Raw genomic sequence first — 19,803 nt, forward strand, 5'->3', positions numbered from 1 at the left:
TATGTAGCAATCATATCGTAACTCGTAGTTTTATCACGTGATAAAGAGCTCTTTGAACCGTCCGCCGTAAAAAAAAAATTGATAAAAGTTTACGAGAACCTCGTGTTATCAGTATCTGCAGAAAGCGACAGTTTTTTCGTGGATTTCTATTGGAGTTTATTTGTTTTCCATGTGAACCTGACGTTTAGTGCCTTTTTTTTAGGGAATTCATGTTTTCAGACGAGATGTACGCGTCTTTTTTATACATTGAGACACGACTTGGACGGAAAATGATGTGCTGTGTCAGAAAAATAGTTCATTTTAGTGTGAGAAGGTATTTTTGCCTACGTTCGCTCTTATTATCACATGTCTGTCTCGTATTTTCTCTTATTGTCACGTTATTTTTCCCCTTATGAAGCATTCCTGAGCCTTACTCTCACAAAAACAAAATGTGTGTGTATTAAGGATTTAGAGATACAATAGTCACGGTAATTCTTCGCTAGAAAACGGGAGAAAAAGTGCTTTTTCTTTTTTTTTCTTTCTTTTCTCACTAACTTGATATTGAAAATTGTTGTTGTTTTTTCTTCTACGTAATTTTATTGGCTGTGACTACTGTGAAGGCTTCGATAAGTTAAATCTTGTGAGTGTGTAGCAGTTATTCGGGGGAGACCAGGTGGACTCAGCAGAAAATTAGAAGAAGAGTTTTTTTTTTTCAAATTAGGAATTCGACTTTTTTCATTAGACAAAACGACTTTCTTTTAAATGACGACACCTTCAGGTGACTGCAAAAAAAAGAAATTATGGAAGGAGCAGAAACAGAATTTAATTGTATGATTTATTCTCCCACTTATGTTCTTCTAGAAAAAAATTTCAGATGAATATGTTCATACTGTTCATTATTTTATTCTACTATACTGTATTATTATATTACTATATTCTATTATAATTATGGAATTTAATACATATCCATTCATTGTTTTACCTGAATAATCTGTACTCAACAGAAAAGTAGAAGAAGAAATTTTTTTCAAGTTAGAAATTTGACCTTTTTCATTAGACGAAACAACCTTCATTCAAATGACGACACTTTCACGTGGTTGTAAAAAGAAAGAAAAAAAAAGAATTAGAAATAATGGAAGGAGCAGAAATGAAATTTAATTCTATCATGTACATATTTTCCCACTTATTTCTTTCTAGAAGAAAATTTTAGATGGATACATTTATACGTAATTATTTCATTCCAATATACTATATTATTATATCACTATATTCTTTTATAATTATACATTACATTCCAAGAAAAGTTTGTATATCCATGATGTTCTCTCCATCCTCTCCGGCTGAACTGAGACGAATTCTCAGGCGTTCGCTCGTGCTGCTTTGCTCCTCACAAAAAAGTTGTTTAGCTCAAGTTTTCCCGTTTCATTAAGAGAATAGAAGAACTCCAGGTGCCCACCTGGTGTTCTCGATTTTCCATGTGTTCCAGAATTTCTCAAAGCTTTCTTTCATTATTGTGGTCATCCTATCCTTTGGATCACTTCACACGTCTTTGCCTTTGATCGGTTGATTACAGTACAACGTATTATCGGGTGCAATTTTACGTGAACGCAAGGTACGTAGTTGCGTACATTCAGGACCTTTCATGCGAGAAAAAAGATAGAAATTTGCCAAGAAAATAAGGAAAATGGGCTAGTTCGAATAGACTGTATCTGGGGACATTACGATCCGCCAGTGGTTGTGCCTGGGTAGTCAAAAACAAGGCTTTTGTTCCACGTTCCACGAAAATTAAAAAAATACAGGATCATTAGTGTGCTATTTATTTATTGGGCAACAGTTAAGGAGAGTTCGACTTTTTCTTTAACATATTTCACCCTTTCAACGACTAGGTTGTTGGGAAATTAAAATAGGATTTTAGCATTCATCTTCAAAACACAAGGACACGCCCGGGGTCGCTTTTGGTCCGCGAATATCCTTTTATTCGCCAGGACGCGCTTCGTAACCTCGGAATTAACTGCCCGTGTACCTTCCTGTGAGAGAGATCCGTGAGATCACTCAAGTAATCTCTATCTTATATCTCTATTCATCTCTATCTATCTTCAAAGCGGGATATTTCAATTTAAAGTTAATTTTTATTAATTAAAAAATAAGCATTAAAATCTACACATTTGTGCGAAAAAAGGTCTCGTCTTTACTAATAGCATAAATTCATAAACACCTAAAATCGGCTTTTCGAGTATAAACGAACGGTAAAGACTGTTCTGCATAGTTCTTGCTCTGTAAAGCTAAAAAGAAGGAAAAGTGACCCCGAAACGAAATCATACTAGAAAAACAAAAATAAAAATATGGGAAGAAAAAGTGAAAGAAAAAAAAGAACAGAAAGAAGAAAACGAAAGAAGGAAGTCTGAATTATGTAGAACATATTAATCGGATCTTTTTCATTCTTCTTCTTCCTTCGAATTTCAGAAAAAAAACTAGGTGCCGATTTTTTTCGTAAATGTTCTGACTCAGATTAGTGTGTTTTCTTTTTTTTTTTTTTTGTGCATCATTGTTGTATGTAAATAAATAAATAAAAGAGTTCGTTATCGCTCGAAAATCACGATTTTCTCACGACTCTGATCTTTTCTCACTTTGAAAATATAGAAATAAATGTAGGAAATAGTCGTTCACCCCATTCTCGCCATCCTCGACCACCACCACACGTTTATCGGATCGATTTGATTATGAGCGTGGACTCGTCGTATTCGCGTATGCCACCACTGTACAAATGCAGTTTTTTGCTGAATGCACCATATGTTTAGACGATGTTTTTCCTGGTCATCGTCTTTCTTCTGGGAATCGTTAGCTATCTATACTATTTGTATATACGAAGACAACAGGTGGGTCTCATTCTTTTTTTTCTTATTTTTTCCATTTCTACAAATTCTATTTGGCTTTTTTGTTATTTATTTTTTTTAGCTTGTTGTTTTTCCCTATATTTTGATTGATAGGAGCGCTTGATTCTTGCAGCACTCATAAAATCCTCAGCAAACAATGTACATATGTTCGTGTATCGTTCTGGGAAACATCAGTTTCCGCTATATTGATCGGATTGCATTGATTGATCATCGCTGTCGTTTTGAGTGAATCCATTTTGTTAGTGATTCGATGTTTATAGAGGGGACCATTGTCAATTATTTCTGCAAGAATTTTTACAGTATGTAGTAGAATCTCATTAGTTTTTTAAAAATTTCAAAATTTTGATAGAAAAATTAGAAAGTTATTGTTGTTTGGGAAGTGTCATTTATTTGTTATTATCGCAACAAAAAAAGTGTCACAAAGATCAAGGTAACCAATAATCCAGAGGATTCTTAATCCAAAGGATCCAGAGAACCAATAATCCAGAGAATTACTTCCTATTTTTCATCAGTGATAAGATAAAATCTATGGATTTTTAGAATAGTACAAAAAGTTCGACTTCAAAAATTTTGTTTTGCATACATTACATATAATAGAGCAGAAGAAACTCGACATGCAGTGTTTACTAAATCTGGACTCCATATTAGTGGAAAATGAGATCTATTTTTTCAAAAGTTTCTGGAACTCAGACGACAAAACTAAACCATTAATCCTATTATATTGTTCGGAAAGTTATTACTAATTTTCCAACAACAAAAAATGTTATAAAAATGAAACTACAGTACTCCAAAGGATGTATTCCATTTTTGATCAGTGCCTCTTCGTAATTATTCAGGCGAAAGAGTCGGCTCACTGATCGATGACAGATCGACTAGCCAGACCTCGAAAAAAATCGACCATCAATTTCATACTTGATTCATTTATTTTTACCGATTGCTTTATTTTTTTTTGAAAGTTTTTAAACTAAAACATTGTTTCAAACTGATCAATAGTATATTCCCCAACGTTGTCCTTCCTATATTATTATGATTTTTTTTCAATATGTAGCTAGGTCTTTAATTTTTTTTCGGATAACGAGTTTCAGACACTGGCGTAGTAGAGGCGGAATGTGTGGTTTCATTAATATTGTCTTCGTGATTACCAAGATTCTTTCACTAACCATTTTTTCAATATCAGGTGTTGTAGTAAAGGAATGGGGGTGGTGGTGAAGGTGTTCAACCACGTTACCTACAGTAAACAAATTTTTCTAGTCAATAATTTCTGAAATGATTTCTACGTTGAAAAATTGAGTAGTTATAGACAGGATTTATATTTACACTTTTTCAAATAAATTTTAATCACCACAATAAAACTTTCACTTAGAAAAAAACGTACAGAGGGAAACACTACGAGAGCGATTATTTCCTTCATACTACTATCTACTAACCAAACCGAATTGCAACCTTTTCTTGCTGCCTCTCATTTTTATTTTCCTGTTTTTTTTTTTGGTTTCAGCGCATTTTCTTCGTCTCTTTTTTTTGTTCCATTTATTGATCATTCCATTTTCGCGCTATTACATACTACTACATATTTGATTTTGGATCGGCCTCATTTCTTTACTGGGAGGAATCAAAGGATACTAATCTAAAAGTGGATCGTCTAGGAAGAGGCAGAACGGCCCATTTTTTCTTCTAAATTTTAGCTTTTATCTTTATTTTCATGATCTACCCACCATTGATTGCTTCCCATGGTTGTTATCGAAAGAAAGTGAGTGATAGAAAAAGATGGTTCTCCTCCTTCCGTTCATTTTTAACTTAAACAAATGTAAAAATTTAACGGAACTACTCAGTATTTTTTTCGTTTGCTATCATTTTATTTTATTTATTTATTTTAATTTATTCAGCATTTTTCTTTCGCTTCATTTTGAATTCTCACTCTAAGTAGTTGAGACACCAGCAATTGATTAGAAAGAAGGTCATTGCTGACGCTGTGCCTCGTTATATGACCTTGTCTTGCCTCCATGTATGTACCTCAAGAGGAAAAAGTTTTGTGGGGAACATTTTGGACAGCGGAATATTTTTATGTTTTCCATGATCTGACGTCTCCTTTTTTTCTTATTATTTATTTATTTTCGTATTTTCTTCTTCTTATTATTTATTTTCGTATTTTTCGCTGTCATTTACTTATTTGTTATGCTCATTGACATGCCAAAAAGGTTCCGGGAGGACAAATACAAAAAAAAAATCCAGTAAATACTATGTTAAAAGATAAATGAAAAGAAGACAAACGAGCGAAGATCAGTTCCTTATACAATTCCGGCCTTGGTGGCTTAGTAGCTTATGCTCTCGGCACGATTGTTTATTGCTATTATTCATTATTATTGTTTATTAGCACTGGTTAAAAAAACCAGCGATCTGATATTGTAATTTTCCAATATTTTCCCTTACGAACTTTAGCTGAACTCTAATTACTTTGAGTAATTATAAACTGACTTACTATTAAAGTTTTCAAATATTTCTTAAGAGAAAGTAAACAAAATAAAGGAAAACTCGTAAATAAAAAACCGAAAAGGAAGAAAAAAAGATTTAAAAAAGAATTAAAATCTTTATTTGGACTGTTTACGCCCTCTCGAAGTGACAATCAATAGAGCTATATATATATATATATATATATATATATATATATATATATATATTTAAATATATATATATATATATATCCTTACCGTTCACGTTAGAAAAAAATCTCGGGTGCGTTTCAAAGGTATTCTCAGGGTTTTTTTTTTTCAGAGGCAACAGGAGCTAAGTGAAATTGTGAAAAAACGTCGACAGGAACGTGATGCATCCAGCGACGCAGCACAGAAATCCTCCGCTTTACTCGATTCGGAGTTGAGGCAAAAGATAGACTCGTGGAGCTTTCAACAACTCAGAGGTTATTTTTTTTATCAACATTCATATTCAAAGAAATCACTTTAAAGGCAGCATGTCGCGGAATTGGCAAAAACGGGGGTAGTGCCACTCAATTCTCCCAGTAGTCCCAAAAAACCGCCCTGGGAACTATAATAGTTCCTGCGAGATACGTTAGAACCCTTGCACATGCAGCGGTGTCCTCAGCATCCTATTCATAAGTTTCACTTAAATAAGCTGCTAAGGACTGCTAATTAATCTTCCACCGTTCGCTTGTGGAGGCGGTGCGTGCACAAAGATGAAGCGGTTTAATTTCCTACGTAGAAACAAACACAGTTTCTCACGCCGCCGTTTTTCAGGACGATTAGGAGGGAATAAGAGAAGTTACACTCATATTTGTACTCTACATCCCGAACTCTGTATTTTCCGTCAGTTCTGAACACAACATCATTTTCCTGATTGCCTTTAAATGATTTATGGACGGGTGTGGCGCAATCGGTTAGAGGTCCGTTGTAGCCACACGGTCGACGGTTCGAAAGCGCCCTAGTGCCAACCATGCATAGATTCCGGAGCTGCATTGAGGCGTTTCAGAATTCTTTTCTATAAGTTAGCATTACTCATACTCTCCTTATCGTTTATTCTCCTATAAAATTTTTCCTTATAATTTTTCGGTTTGAGGTAGTAGATTTTAATGTCAGATGGAATCGTCAGATGAATTCTTGTAATTTTAACACTTTCACCTTTTTATCATTTCCGGAGCGGATTTCGTTAAATATTCTAACGACGTCGAAAAAAGGCCTAATAATAAAAATGATAATCGAACGAAATTGAGGTTAATCTGTCGTGCGATTTCGCGACTTTTAAGAAATCTTTCAAATTTTTTTTAAATGAAATACTACAGAAATTTTATTTGATTTTAGGACGATGATGGAGTATGAGCAACGACTAAGACTTATGAGAACAATTGAACAACAATATATTTTTAGAAAACCTCCAATCAGGAACAGTTTCGTGCGTGGACGTTCTGAGAACGTACCAATGGAAAGCTCTGAAGGCGCAGAAGGAGACCAATTGTGTTACAATGTTCATCAAAGTATGTTCAAAAGTTTTTCTGGTATGTCAGAATCATGGAAAGAGCGTCGTATTTTCCAGGAGGCCGAGTATTGGGCGAATGAATGGGATACGAAAGCGAAGGTGCCCGGATTTGTGAAGCCACCATTCTTTGGGATTCCAATCAGCCTGAAAGAATGTGTTCCGGTAACCTTCATACTATCACTGTTATTCAAAAAATCCGCATACAGAAAAACCTACATATATTTACATATACAGTAATAAGTACAGTAAGTACGTGCGTGCACACATAAACACGTGCACAGGCTCACACAACTGTAGCATCACTACTCTAACACTGCTTTTTGACGATCTTAATCAATCGATAATGCTGAAGTTTTCAGCTTGAGGGTTACGATCAGACCCGTGGATTTGTTCAGGATGTGAATGCTCTCACTAAGACCGATTCGGTGTTAGTACAACAGATCAAAGTGTTAGGTTTGTAACTTTGACTTTCAATTTCAAATCTCAATTCTTGGAAAGTATTTATTTTAGAAGAAGGGAAATGAATTATAATTTTTATGCACATATAGAAAGAGCATAAAATAAACGCTCTAGACATGGTGGACATCGTGAAAGAACGGTGCTTTCTTGCGTATGCCTTTTCAGGAGCCGCACCCCTTTGGGCCTATCGAAACTTGTAAAAAATCTTTTCATTCCATTTTCGGTGTTAGATGCGGCCCCTCAAATTTGTTTTTAATATAAACAAATAAGTATATAAATCGGGTACGTATGTAGTACATACAGGGTACTGCAGAACCATGCAACGATCAACCAGATGCAGATGTAGGAGCGCATCCTTAGCGCAGAAGGATAGTCTGTGCGGTTTTTTTTTTCAGACGGGAGTTCCTCTAACTATCGCTTGCGTAAAGGCAGACTGTGTCATAGAACCACCAAAAAATCGACAAATATTCGAAGAAATGTGAAGAGATTTTCTTGGAAATTTTTATTTTCTTTTCTTAATTGTTTTCTGGTTCGAGAACCCGATTTCTGGATTAGAGGGATCCGCTTTTTGTTTCTGTTCATAATGAAAGTGTTACCAATGTGCCATGGCTAAGCTCAAATTTAAAGGAAGGAAATTCAATTTTAATTAAAATCCAAGAATTGTCATAGAAATTGGAGTAATGTCTTGGTGCGCTTCAGGAGCACATCAGCGGCTACAGTCCTTTATGCTTATCGAAATTTTGAGGAAAAAAATCCATTCATTCCCTTTTCAGGTATGATTCCATACGTTCAAACCAACGTTCCACAATCATTGCTATCCTACAGTTGTTCGAATCCTGTTTATGGTAAGTGTCAGTGTACCTGTCGCTAATATTATCCTTTGAGATCTGGTTTTTAAGGAACTACAACGAATCCACTGGACAAGACACGCACTCCTGGCGGTTCTTCCGGAGGCGAATCAGCAATTATCAGCGCTGGTGGTTCGATCATTGGTGCGTTGATTAAGGAATTCGTGGTGGATAAAGCAGACGTTTGCCAAAAAGGAAATATTTGTGATCTGAAAACAGAATTCTTAAAAGTTCAAGAATTCTCAGAATAATACTAACCAAATTGTGCATGAGTAAAACAAAAAGAAAAACTCGAAAAAATCTATTTCTTTTCGTTTTTTTTTCTGCAAAAATTCGGAACTAAACGGTAATTCTTCCATTGTCGCATCATCGCCAAGCGAAAACACGAAATCAAGTGATATTCACTACCGCTAGCAACGTCCACAAAAATCCATCACGACTTTTCCAGAAAACAAGAGAAAAATCAAGTAAATTCCGCAACTTTTAGGTATTGGCGGTGATGTTGGAGGTTCTATTCGAATCCCATGCCATTTCACAGGAACAGCAGGGATTAAGGTAATTTTTCCGTAGAGCACCGTATCCCCTGTTATCCAACTTTTCTCATAATCCACTATCTATTGTCAACAATCAGGTTTGTTTTCAGTCGGGCAACAATCCTAGGCAGCAACATCACTCTAGGATCTTACTTCTACCTATAAGAACTACTTAGTGACTGAGTCATAGTTAGGTTATTTTGCAAAAGATCCAGAAAATGTGTACAGTTCAAAAAGCGGAAAAATCCATCTTCTCTGGTTTTTGCTTGGTATAAAACACATGTCAGATTCGAATTTAAAATTTTGTGCAAAAATACTCTGACTTCCGGTGGATCTCGGAATTATATTTATTGACATGAAAATTAAGAAAAAATCAAATCAGCATAAAAAGAAACTAGAAACACTGTCTTGTCGAAAAAGAAATACCTTGTAAAATTACCAGTAACATAACGAAACATAAGGACTTTTTTCTCTGCGAGTTTTAATTAAAAAACACCATTTTTTCTGTTTCAACCTAATATTAAAACATACAAGGATTGAGACTCCTGTTCTATGGGAGAACATTGATTGATGTGAGTGGGAAGGGCGAAATGTTGGAGACCGCGTTATCCGGAAATGCTTCGGCTCGGATTTATGGGTGTTTAGTGCTCTTAGTTAGAGGTCGGCCGATAAGTTCTGTTACTGTAATGAGAAAATTTTAGAAAAAAATCACAAAAAATGTACTTCACATCCGGATGCTCTCTCGTCGACTTTATTGATTCCTTAAAATTCATATTCTTTTAAGAGAGGTATATTTCAAGCTTTAGGATTATTAAACGTTTCGTTTGGAAGCATTGATTTTTCTCGTAATGTAATGGAATTGGTACTTTTATACATTTTCACATAAGGCTATGTCTGGACCATGTTGAGCGGCTGTTTCAAATCTTTTAATTCATAATTGTACCAGTATTTCCTTCCTGTCGAGGTAGGAAACACATCCATGAAAAAGTAACAATCTACATATTCCGAGAACATTTTGTTCCACAGACTACGTCCTTGCAACGTACATTCCTTGATACTAACTTAATGGTCCCTAATCTACTCCAGAAATTAGGACACGTCCCCTAGGCGTCTTCATGCCAACCATTCTTCTTATTTGAAGGTACCACTTAATCATTTAACTTGATTTATTCCTCATGAGGGAAGAAATTGTGATATAAACTGACGATGCTACTTGAGTAATGCTTTTTTTCTTCCCTTAGCATTTATTTCTACCCTTCAGCCTTCTCATCTACGATTCTCTCATCGAGGAGTGTGCGGTTCGATCCCAGGCCGTCCGCTTATCAACTCTAATGATGGACCCATGGCCAAGGACATTCAAACTATTGTCGACTTTTTGAAGGAGGTATTCGATTTTTTTTCTATTTTCTTTTTCATTTGCATTTTTTTTTCTTGGATTATTTGCTTCTACCGATCAAAATATTGGTCTCTTGGTGATTGCTTATCATATTTTAGGTTTGGCGAGATGACTTCACATCTCAACAGGATCCATACGTGCCACCGGTGCTCTGGAATAACGAAATGTATGCGGAAGGCAAAAAGTATCGCATTGGTTATTATATCGATGACGGATGGTTCACTCCAATTCCGGCAATACAGGTCTAAAAAAATTTAATTAAATAGAAGAACTGGTAAAAGGGAGAGTGTAGCGCAGTCGGTAAGAGGATCCGCTACAAGTGCACGTTCAATCGCTGGTTCGAAACCGCTCTCGTGCCAACCAAGTCCCTCACCTCTTCGGCCTCGATAAATTGGTGGCAGATTGTCTGGGAGCATAAAAACACTGACTTCATACATTGGCGGATCCCCACAAATCATTGTATAGGCTGGACAAAACCGTGAACCACAAAACGTTAACCTCAAAAGCTCCGTAAACATTAAACGATCCTGAGAAGAGAACACGATGGCGCATCCCAATTGGATTAATTAGCGCCGGACACTTTATCCTTTATCCTTAAACTGGCAAAATAGGTACCTGATATAAAAGATAATTTTGTAATCAAAGATTTTATAAACCTCTGCGCAGATCATGAGAAAGTCACTGGAAACCTCGTTTATTCATTATTTACAGTAGAAGAGTTGTTGAATCTGTGTTTTAAGAGAGTCATACTATTTATTCATTTTCATTGAGGTTGTTTCACCAATATTTTACTTTGACTCGTCTTGGTGAGTAAATCTTTTTGTATTTTGGTCAGTAAATTTAAATCTAAGAATTTAAGTCCGTCACTTTATTTCACCATGAGATTTCTTTCCTTTTGTAATATCTACGTGATAAGCCTTGCGCACGTACTCTTAGACCTACTGGAAACCTAAAGTAGCGGGAGTACGAGAGAAAATCCCCGCTGTACCTTCAACGGTGAGCCGGAAAGTTACGTGTTATGTTCATAAGCAATTTAAATACTGTGTCGTAAACAACATTCTTCATTTGCATTTCCAAAAGTATTTAAATATGTCGAATTTCAGCGTGCCGTTCTCGAAGCAAAAGATCATTTGGAAGCGGCCGGTCACACCCTGATACCTTTCCATCCACCCAATATTCCGCGAGTGATGCGTCACTTCATCAGAGCGGTTTGCGTTGATGGAGGGAAATTTCTTTCGAGAAAATTGTTGAATGTGAGTTTGCTGAGCTGGAAGTTTACCCAGGAAATGTTCTTTTAATTCTAGGAGAGAGAAAAACTCCTATAAGTTCAATAGTAACATATTTGTAATCTACAACCCAAACTCTATATTGTCCCACAGAGACGCGTACATCGTAAAATTTGTGAAATGCTGTAGTTAAAGGTATTACTCCACGAATCTGCGATGGTGCGGGTTTCAGGTGGGTTATGCCTATACGGGGTCGTAGATTATTGGGTGATTTTGTCTATTTCTTCCTAATTGCCTTGAAAAACGGGCCGTAAGGTACGGCTTCGAGCGTTTCGGGGCGCTATTTTCTACGAGGAGTTCGATTGGAGCGCGCCAGCCTTGTATACGCACCGCAACTTCTGGGCCATTTTTACGGCAGTTAGGAAGAAATGGACGGAATCACCTTCCTTCTCATAATCTAAGACCCCGTATGGGCATTACCCCCCTGAAATCGGTACCACCCCAGCTTCGGGCTGATGCCTTTAAACTATTTTCCAAGAATGACACCGCTACAAAGATAATCGAGAGATAATCAAAGGATTTTAATCACCTTATGAACATCACCATCCATTTTTGATAGGACCAGGTGGGCTGGCTCACAATACGTCAAAAAGTTCCTTTTAGCATTTTGTCAATTGTCAATTTTTCACCTACTGTAGCGGAAGAATAACCTATCGACCCAATCCACAATTTGCTTGAATTTGTCTGACCTTGCGGTATATAGGGTAGACGGATTTCTTGTGAGCTCCCTTCGTTCTTGTTTCTGCTTTATGACACCCCTATGCGTATCATCAAACAAATAAATAAGTAAATAGATAAATTCCATGCCAAATAGGTCCCATGTGGTGCATTTGCTTAAAGGCATCACCACACGATTCTGAGGTGGTACGGATTTCAAGTGGAGTATTCGTATACGGGATCGTAGATTAAGGAGAGGAGGGTGATTCCGTCCATTTCTTCCTAACTGCCGTAGAAAAACGCCCCGAAAGATACGGCTCCGGGCGTCCCGGCACGCTATTTTCTACAGGAAGTACGATTGGAGCGCGTTAGCCTTGGGCACGTGCCGCATTTTCCGGGCCGTTTTTACGGCAGTTAGGAAGAAATGGACGGAATCATCCACCTCTCCATAATTTACAATCCCTTACACGAATACTCCACCTGAAATCCGTACGACCTCAGATTCGTGGGGTGATGCCTTTAAGTGTTCTTCAAGTTATCTCCCTATATAAATCTCTATCTCTATGTAACGCTACCGTTTGACTCCGTAACACCGAACTAACCTCCGACAAGTTTCTTGGATGTGAAAAATATGTTCTATTTTCTGAGTTCATCGAGTTTTTTTCGAATCTGAGAGTAGTTTTTGGCCATGTTGAACTGTTTCATGTTTTAGGATATCATCGATCCGTCTCTGTACGGACAATTCGTTATTCTTATGATACCTATATGGATACAACGACTTTTCGCTTACCCCATCGAGTACTTCTTTCCACGCTTTGCCAACATGATGCACTCGTTGGCCCTCAACACTAGTGGTAAGTGAAGTAGATGGCTAGGGAAATTTCGAGGATTTGAGATTGTATCGTTTTAAAATTTAAAGGGAAAAAATTGAAAAATATGAAATAAAATTTTTCAAATGCAGAATTACGCGAAACGTATGCAGAGATTGAGGATTATCGAGGAGATTTCGTGGAACTTATGCAGGAGCAAGGAATAGATGCGGTTCTTTGCCCACCACAGGTGATCCTATCCTTGAAATGCCATTCATTTTAAACTAGAATGAATGGGATTTAGAAATAATTTTATTTCTATTAAAAAAAAATCAACAAATACACTTTGTAAACTCAATCATGAATAATTACCAGGTGATGACCGCTCCGAAACATCATATTCCGGCTAAACTTTTTGCCGCTTGCTGTTACACGGCCATTTTTAATTTACTTGATTTTGGTGCAGGTGAGAGTCTCTGACGATATTCTGAGTCTTTTCCCTCCCAGCTAACTGATTCGCTACTTTAGGAGTGGTTAAGGTTACGGAGGTGACCACAGAGGATAATCGAAAATTGAAAGAGGAATATCCAGAAACTGATCCGTGGTACAGACTGGCAAAGGACGCATGCAAGGTTTTGTATTTGTTGTTGTTTTTTTAATTTGTTGCTCAATTAAAATACGAGAGAAACGGGTAAGGCATAAGAATCCCTCTGTTCTAATCTACACTAAAATTTGCGCCTAAATTTGTTGTACATTTCAGGATAGAAAAAGATTTCTAAGGTTTCTGTCTTGGTTTATTAGAAAGTCCAGAATTTTCCTTGTTCTAAAACGTTTATTCCTATTTGTATTCCAATGCCAAATTATGATCAGATTTTTTTTGGAAAAAAAAATTTCTGTATGGATCCGTTCTAATTTCGGTTATGGTCTAAATTAAAATATAGTCTAAATGAATTTATTGTAGAAGAGTGAAAACTCGATCGATTTTTAGTTTCTGGAGAATTGTCTGAACAGTGACCCGCTGAACCTCGAGAATTTCTAAGAATTTCCTCATCTAAACCTCTAGTTTTTAATAAGGAAATGAAAGACGTGTTTTTGACCCTTTTTAAAGGGGAGCCTGAAAATAATTATTTAATAATAATTGACTGAATCACTGTTTTCAATTCCTTGACAGCGCGCTCTTTTTTCGTATCTGGCGCCGATCGACTTTCACGAGTTATATTTAAACGGGGAAATAATAATAGTAAATAATAAATTCATTATGTACAAAAACTTGTAAAAAAAGGGAAACCATGGAAAAATAACTGTTGGGAAGTTGACCATTGAGCCGCACTTTCGTCAGAGTTCTAAATTTTTTTAAAAAATTTAATTCTAAAAATTAGAAAGAAAATAAAAACGAAAATTATTCAAAACAAGAACAAACAAAGTCAAAAACAAAATTAACAAAAAAAAGAACAAAAATAAAATAATTAAAAGAAGATAAGATCTTCCTATTTGTTATTGTTCAGGATTGCATCGGTTTTCCTGTCAACGTCCAGGTAGCAGCGCCACCATACAAAGAAGAGCTCGTCCTACGTATTCTTCGTGACATCGAAGTCGCCGTTGAACGCAAATAATTTTCTGGACTTTATTACCAGTTATGTAATGGGAAAATCTACAGGGAGTGGCTCCCGTGTGGAGAAATTCCACACTCAGCTTCCTGTACCAAAGTGAACTCTTGAAACTCGCTTTTCTAGCGAGAAGCTTCAGATTCTTGTTGAATCGCATATCAATACGGAAACATAATTTGCATCAGCGATACGTACCATGAATAAATTAATTTTTCTAGTCTTCTATTTTTATTATTTCTTTTTTGTCCTTCTCTTCTTTCTTTTTTTCTATTTTCTCATGATTTGTTCGTGGTTTACTTCATATAAACATTATACGGAACTCTACTACAGATTGAGGTTAATTGAGTTAAGACAGCTACTGTTGAATTGTTGTTGTTTAATATTAATACTGATAAATAAAAATGCTACAGTGATTAAAAAATAATACTACTGTAATCAAAACTAGTAAGACTTTTTAATTTAGGACTCCCAGATTTATCCAAGTGCATAATTCTTTTTTTTCTTATTGTAAAGCAACTCATTAGCAACTGACGCTCCATGAACATAAAATTTGACAGTTGCTTGACGATTGCCACAACGTTTACTGACATCTGTGTCAAATTTCATGACAGAAACGTCAGTTGTTAATGAATTACGCCTGACATTGACTTCTGAAAGTTCATTTTTCGAAGCACCGTCGCACATTTCTTTGGCTGTTTGCGACTTTTCCTTAAAACAAAATTCCGCTCTTGTCGTTCTGGAAACGATCCATTGACCGGATTTGGCTCCGTTTGACTTCAGGCTGTTCCCGAAACAGAAGAATCACTTCGCGGTTATTGTTTTGACTCCTCAGCTTCGACACGATTACGTTCTAACGAAGAACATCCCTTAGTCAGCCAAAAAATCCTTAAAAATCTAGAGCTCTAAATCAATAAATCTGAATTTAGAAAAAAAAAACCGAAAATCTAGAGTTGTGTAGGATATCGACTCTTTTCTGTCTATTTATTTCACAATTTTTCCAGTATACGGATATCAGTTGAGTTACTAGATTAGCTTCGAACTGAGTGAGCCAACTTATTAACAATTTAAAAAAAAGTTCAATCTTAGGCTATAAAAGCGGCATCGAAAAAGGCGCTCAAAGCCATCCTGGAAATCGAGTATAACAAATGTTTCGAAGATTAGAAGAAGCGTTGATATAAGTGTATTGCTGCCGAAAAGGAGTACTTCGAAGAAGATGAAGTAAATTTTAAAGAATAATATACTTTTTTTATTTGAAATTTGAAGTCTTACTGCTTTCTGAACACAGTAATATTTAATACCCAGCAAATAGTATTTTTTTTAAAACATCTGCATATTCCGTATGGACTAACTTTGCAAGAAACATACGAATAGGTACAGTTGCGTTGCGCACGATCGTTCTTACCTCGAAATCAATACTCATATTTAGAAGGTTTTCCTTAATTTTTTTTTGAATTAATCTAAGAAAAGATAGAAAAGAATAAGTGCTAAGCATTGATTAATCTTTTCATGGTACGCCAACGGGTCGACTTTTTTAAGCGAAAACTTTGTTTGTGTTACTTACACTCGTAAGGAATCGTTTGCTCTATAACTAATCGATAAATTTGAAAAAAAAGCGGGAGAATGTGTAATTTTGGGTGATTTTAGTTTAATTTTTGATTAATTTAGCTCCTGGAAACGGTTAACGCGGATTCGCATTCGATAACTATGGTGGTACATCCAGTAATAGAGCCCTCAGAGGTCGTGATTAGACAGAATAGAGGTTCAGAAGCATGTATCTATAGGTGACTAGCCCTTAGGTACAAGATCTCAGCAAAATTTCATTCTAAATGTTTCACAGCACACTGTCAAAGCTCTCATGCAGCCCCATGCTTTAGTATTTTCGGAATCCAGGGGAACAATTAATATCCGATGAGAAAGAAATACGTTCAGAGTTCTGTGTATCGATGTAAAATCCGTTTCCAACATGATCAACACATTAAACGTTGTAAACAATCCGCGAACCTGATCTGGTAGTCAAAGTAAAAATAAAAAGTAAATTCGTTAATCTTCTTGGAGAGTTACAGAGCGGAGCGGATGTACATAGCGTAGTCGGTAAGAGGTTCCGGCTGTGACTGCACGATCGATCGGTGGTTCAAAACCGTCAACCAAGCCCTTCATCCCTCCAGGGTCGATAACTTGGTGCCGGACTTGTTCGCGAGGATAAAACACTGACTTGGCACATCGGCTAGCCCCAGCAAGTTATTATATAAGCTAAGCACTCGATTCTGAATTCCTCAAACGATTCTGAATTGAAGTGAACGCAGGGCGCAACTGAAGCGGATTGATCTACACCAGACACCTTGTCCTTTTATCCGTGATAGAGACATATTTAACAAAAGAATTAACGAAAATTCTCCGAAATGAGACCTAACTATCAAATAACATCAGGGAAATCAGGGAAACCTGTAACCACAAAGTAACCACAAAGTACATATGTGTAACCACAAAGTTAAATTCGAAGGAACGTGAATTTCAGGATATTCAGAGCTGAACAGAAATTCTTTCAGTGATGATGGATTGATGCTTTTCCTGGAACTATTATCCTGTAAAGCAGATAGGAACAGCCTGGAGCGGACTGCAACGTTTTCCTTGTTATGCGGTGACCCCCCGGTGTCGATGAGCAGTGCGGCGCCGCGTTTCCTTGACAACCCCTTCTCGATTCATCATCCTCTCGTCATTTTATTTGATTCCATTGTAAATTCCTCGTTATAAATTGTAATTTTTAGTCAAAAACGTAAATATGGGCACAACATCTTATACAGTTTGTGGAATTACTGTTACTGCCGGAAAAGAAAAGTTCTGTCGTCGTAGAAATGCTTCAGTTAATGTTTCCCTTCGAACTGATCGGCCAAAAATCTGATCTCCGTTTTTTTCCCCCTCTCATCTCTATATGAATCTGTTCTAGAAGGTTCTTTCCTCATAGTTCTTCACCATATCTTGGTGTTCTGCAGTTGTGTCCATCGAACAATCGAATAATCGAATGCTATGAGATATTTTTAAAGATGTAACGCATAAAGGAAAGAACAGATGCATCAGAGCGATTTTTTAGAACTTTATTCCCCTTTTCTATCGTTTTTATTTATTGTTCTTTTCTTTTACTTATTTTTTTTTGCTCTCTAACCTCTTCTGAACATTGTATTTTACTACTTATTTTATTTTTGGATTAGCCTTCTTCCCTACTGAGGAAGGTCAAGGGAGGCTAATCTAATTGATTGTTGTGGATCATCTAGGTAGGGACGAAACGATTCACCTTTTAACTACAGCCTCTATTTTGTTCCAATGATAAAGTGGTTGAAGGATAAAGTGTCTGGCGTTAGTCATTCCGCTCGGGACCCGCCACCACGTTCATTTCATTTCAGAATCGTTTGAGGTCGACGAACGTGTAACTGGCCTATACAATGACTTGCGGTGGCTAGCCGATGTGTCAAGTCAGTGCTTTTATCCTCCCAGACAACTCTGGTACCAATTTATCGATCTCGGAGGGATGAAAGGCTTGGTGAGCACTAGGGCGGATTCGAACCATCGACCATACAATCACAACGGAACCTCTTAGCGACTGCACTACATCCACCTTCCATTTTTTAGTCGTTTTTATGATATGTTTTACAAAAGCGAAAGGAATAACAAAGTACAGTACCAGATCTTTAGGGGATTTCGTTGAATTCTCAATCGTGAAGAGATTATAAGTACTGGAGCAAAAAAAAAATTGTGCCAGCGTTTACCTAATTCCAATTTAGAGTCGAAGAGAGAAGGATGTAATTTTCGTCGTTTCTTTTAACCCTCTTTTGGATTACCTAATTTCCCAATACAATTCCTTAATCACCTTATAAGTTCCCTGAGATTCTCGAATGAGAGGAGAAAGGTATTTTCTGGAGTAATTTTTCTTTTTTTTCGTTTAATGAAGTAGAACAAATGGTGTTAGGCGAAGATTTCGGCAAAACTATAACTACAATCGATTTAGTTTTAGTTTCTTGCTATCGATTAGATTTTTTTAAAATTTGGACGACGTCAACCATTGCTGCCACAGATTTTTTCAAAATTTGGACGACGTCAACCATTACTGCCACAGATTTTTTTTTTAAATTTGGACGACGTCAACCATTACTTTTGCTCTTCCAAAACTAGCATATGCTTTTAGGGTTTTAAGCTTTGAGTAACTAGTATTTCTGCAGTTAAAGCAGTAGTAGAAGTAGTGGAAGTAGAATCGACAGAGTTTCTTGTTTGCATACACATCCATTTATTTAGATGTGAATCTGCAGGAAAAATTGAATCCAGTGTTTCAGTCCTTTTCATGAAGCCTTTTTTATTATAAATTCCCACTATGTATTTCGGGTGAATCAAACAATCGATAAGAGGTTCCGCTATGACTGCACGATCGATCACGTTGGTTCGAAATGGCTACAACGCCAGTCAAGCCTTTCACTCATCCGGAGTCGATAAATTGTTACCAGACCTGTCTGGGAGGATAAAAACACTAACCTGATAGATCAGCTACCCCTCTCCCCTCCTTTGAATTATTGTATAGGCTATAGACGCTCACTTCGTAAACCTCAGACGGTTTTGAATTGAAGTGAACGTGTTGGCGTATCCCGAGCGGATTGATCCACGCCAGACACTTTGTCCTTTTATTCACTATTTTCTCGCTCGTAAGATTTTTGTTGTACACAAATAACACAAGAAATATAAGCCTTTGAATTTTTAATAACAAAAAAAAACATTTTGGAAAATCCTTATAAAAAGAAATGTGAATATGAGCAATATCAAGCGAAAAACTTATGGACAACTGGCTGGAGGACACATGTAGAGAACAACTGGAGAGGTAACAACGAAGAGTACTCTTTAATTAATTATTAATTAAATCTAATAATTATAAATCATAATTAAGAGAAGCACATAATCGTTTTGAAAAAAAAAATTGAGAAAAAATCCTCAACTCACTTAACAAATCACGTAAACCTTGATGAACTGGTGTGTGAACCGTCGTTGAGTTTAAGGTCCCCATTCTGGAAACAAATCATTGTTGTCTGAATTTTCTTTTTTTTTCCTGGAATTTTTGTTTTATTATTCGGCTAATTTTCTTCTTTATGAGAATTGATTGACTGTATGATGCAATCGCGATCATTGAAGCATTGAAGATACCACAAAAATTCTCGAATTTCAGAGCAGAGCTCTCTTGTTTAATTAATTAATGGAATAAATATAGAATGGAATATACAACGTATCTCACTTGTAGTTTCTTACAGTTCGCCCGATGTCGTAACTTTCCCAGCGAGTAAGATTCCATTCTGAATCGCAGATGACGTCGTTATCGTTGA

General features: G+C 36.5%; 1 protein-coding gene across 1 annotated transcript; it reads left to right on the forward strand.

Moving 5' to 3' along the window:
* Positions 1–2,780: 2,780 nt before the first annotated feature.
* On the forward strand, positions 2,781–14,455 carry RB195_000393 (uncharacterized protein; the record flags this gene model as incomplete). The annotated part of the gene is made up of 16 exons (XM_064196711.1): positions 2,781–2,855; positions 5,643–5,784; positions 6,746–6,852; positions 6,912–7,016; positions 7,214–7,307; positions 8,087–8,158; positions 8,213–8,305; positions 8,649–8,716; positions 9,956–10,078; positions 10,189–10,332; positions 11,194–11,343; positions 12,746–12,887; positions 12,995–13,092; positions 13,218–13,308; positions 13,371–13,474; positions 14,348–14,455. The coding sequence occupies 16 exons, from the start codon at positions 2,781–2,783 to the stop codon at positions 14,453–14,455; spliced, it is 1,716 nt and encodes a 571-aa protein (XP_064052592.1).
* Between the last annotated feature and the right edge of the window lie 5,348 nt (positions 14,456–19,803).

This window comes from Necator americanus, chromosome IV (genome assembly GCF_031761385.1).
Source record: "Necator americanus strain Aroian chromosome IV, whole genome shotgun sequence".
In the NCBI taxonomy this organism is placed as follows: domain Eukaryota; kingdom Metazoa; phylum Nematoda; class Chromadorea; order Rhabditida; family Ancylostomatidae; genus Necator; species Necator americanus.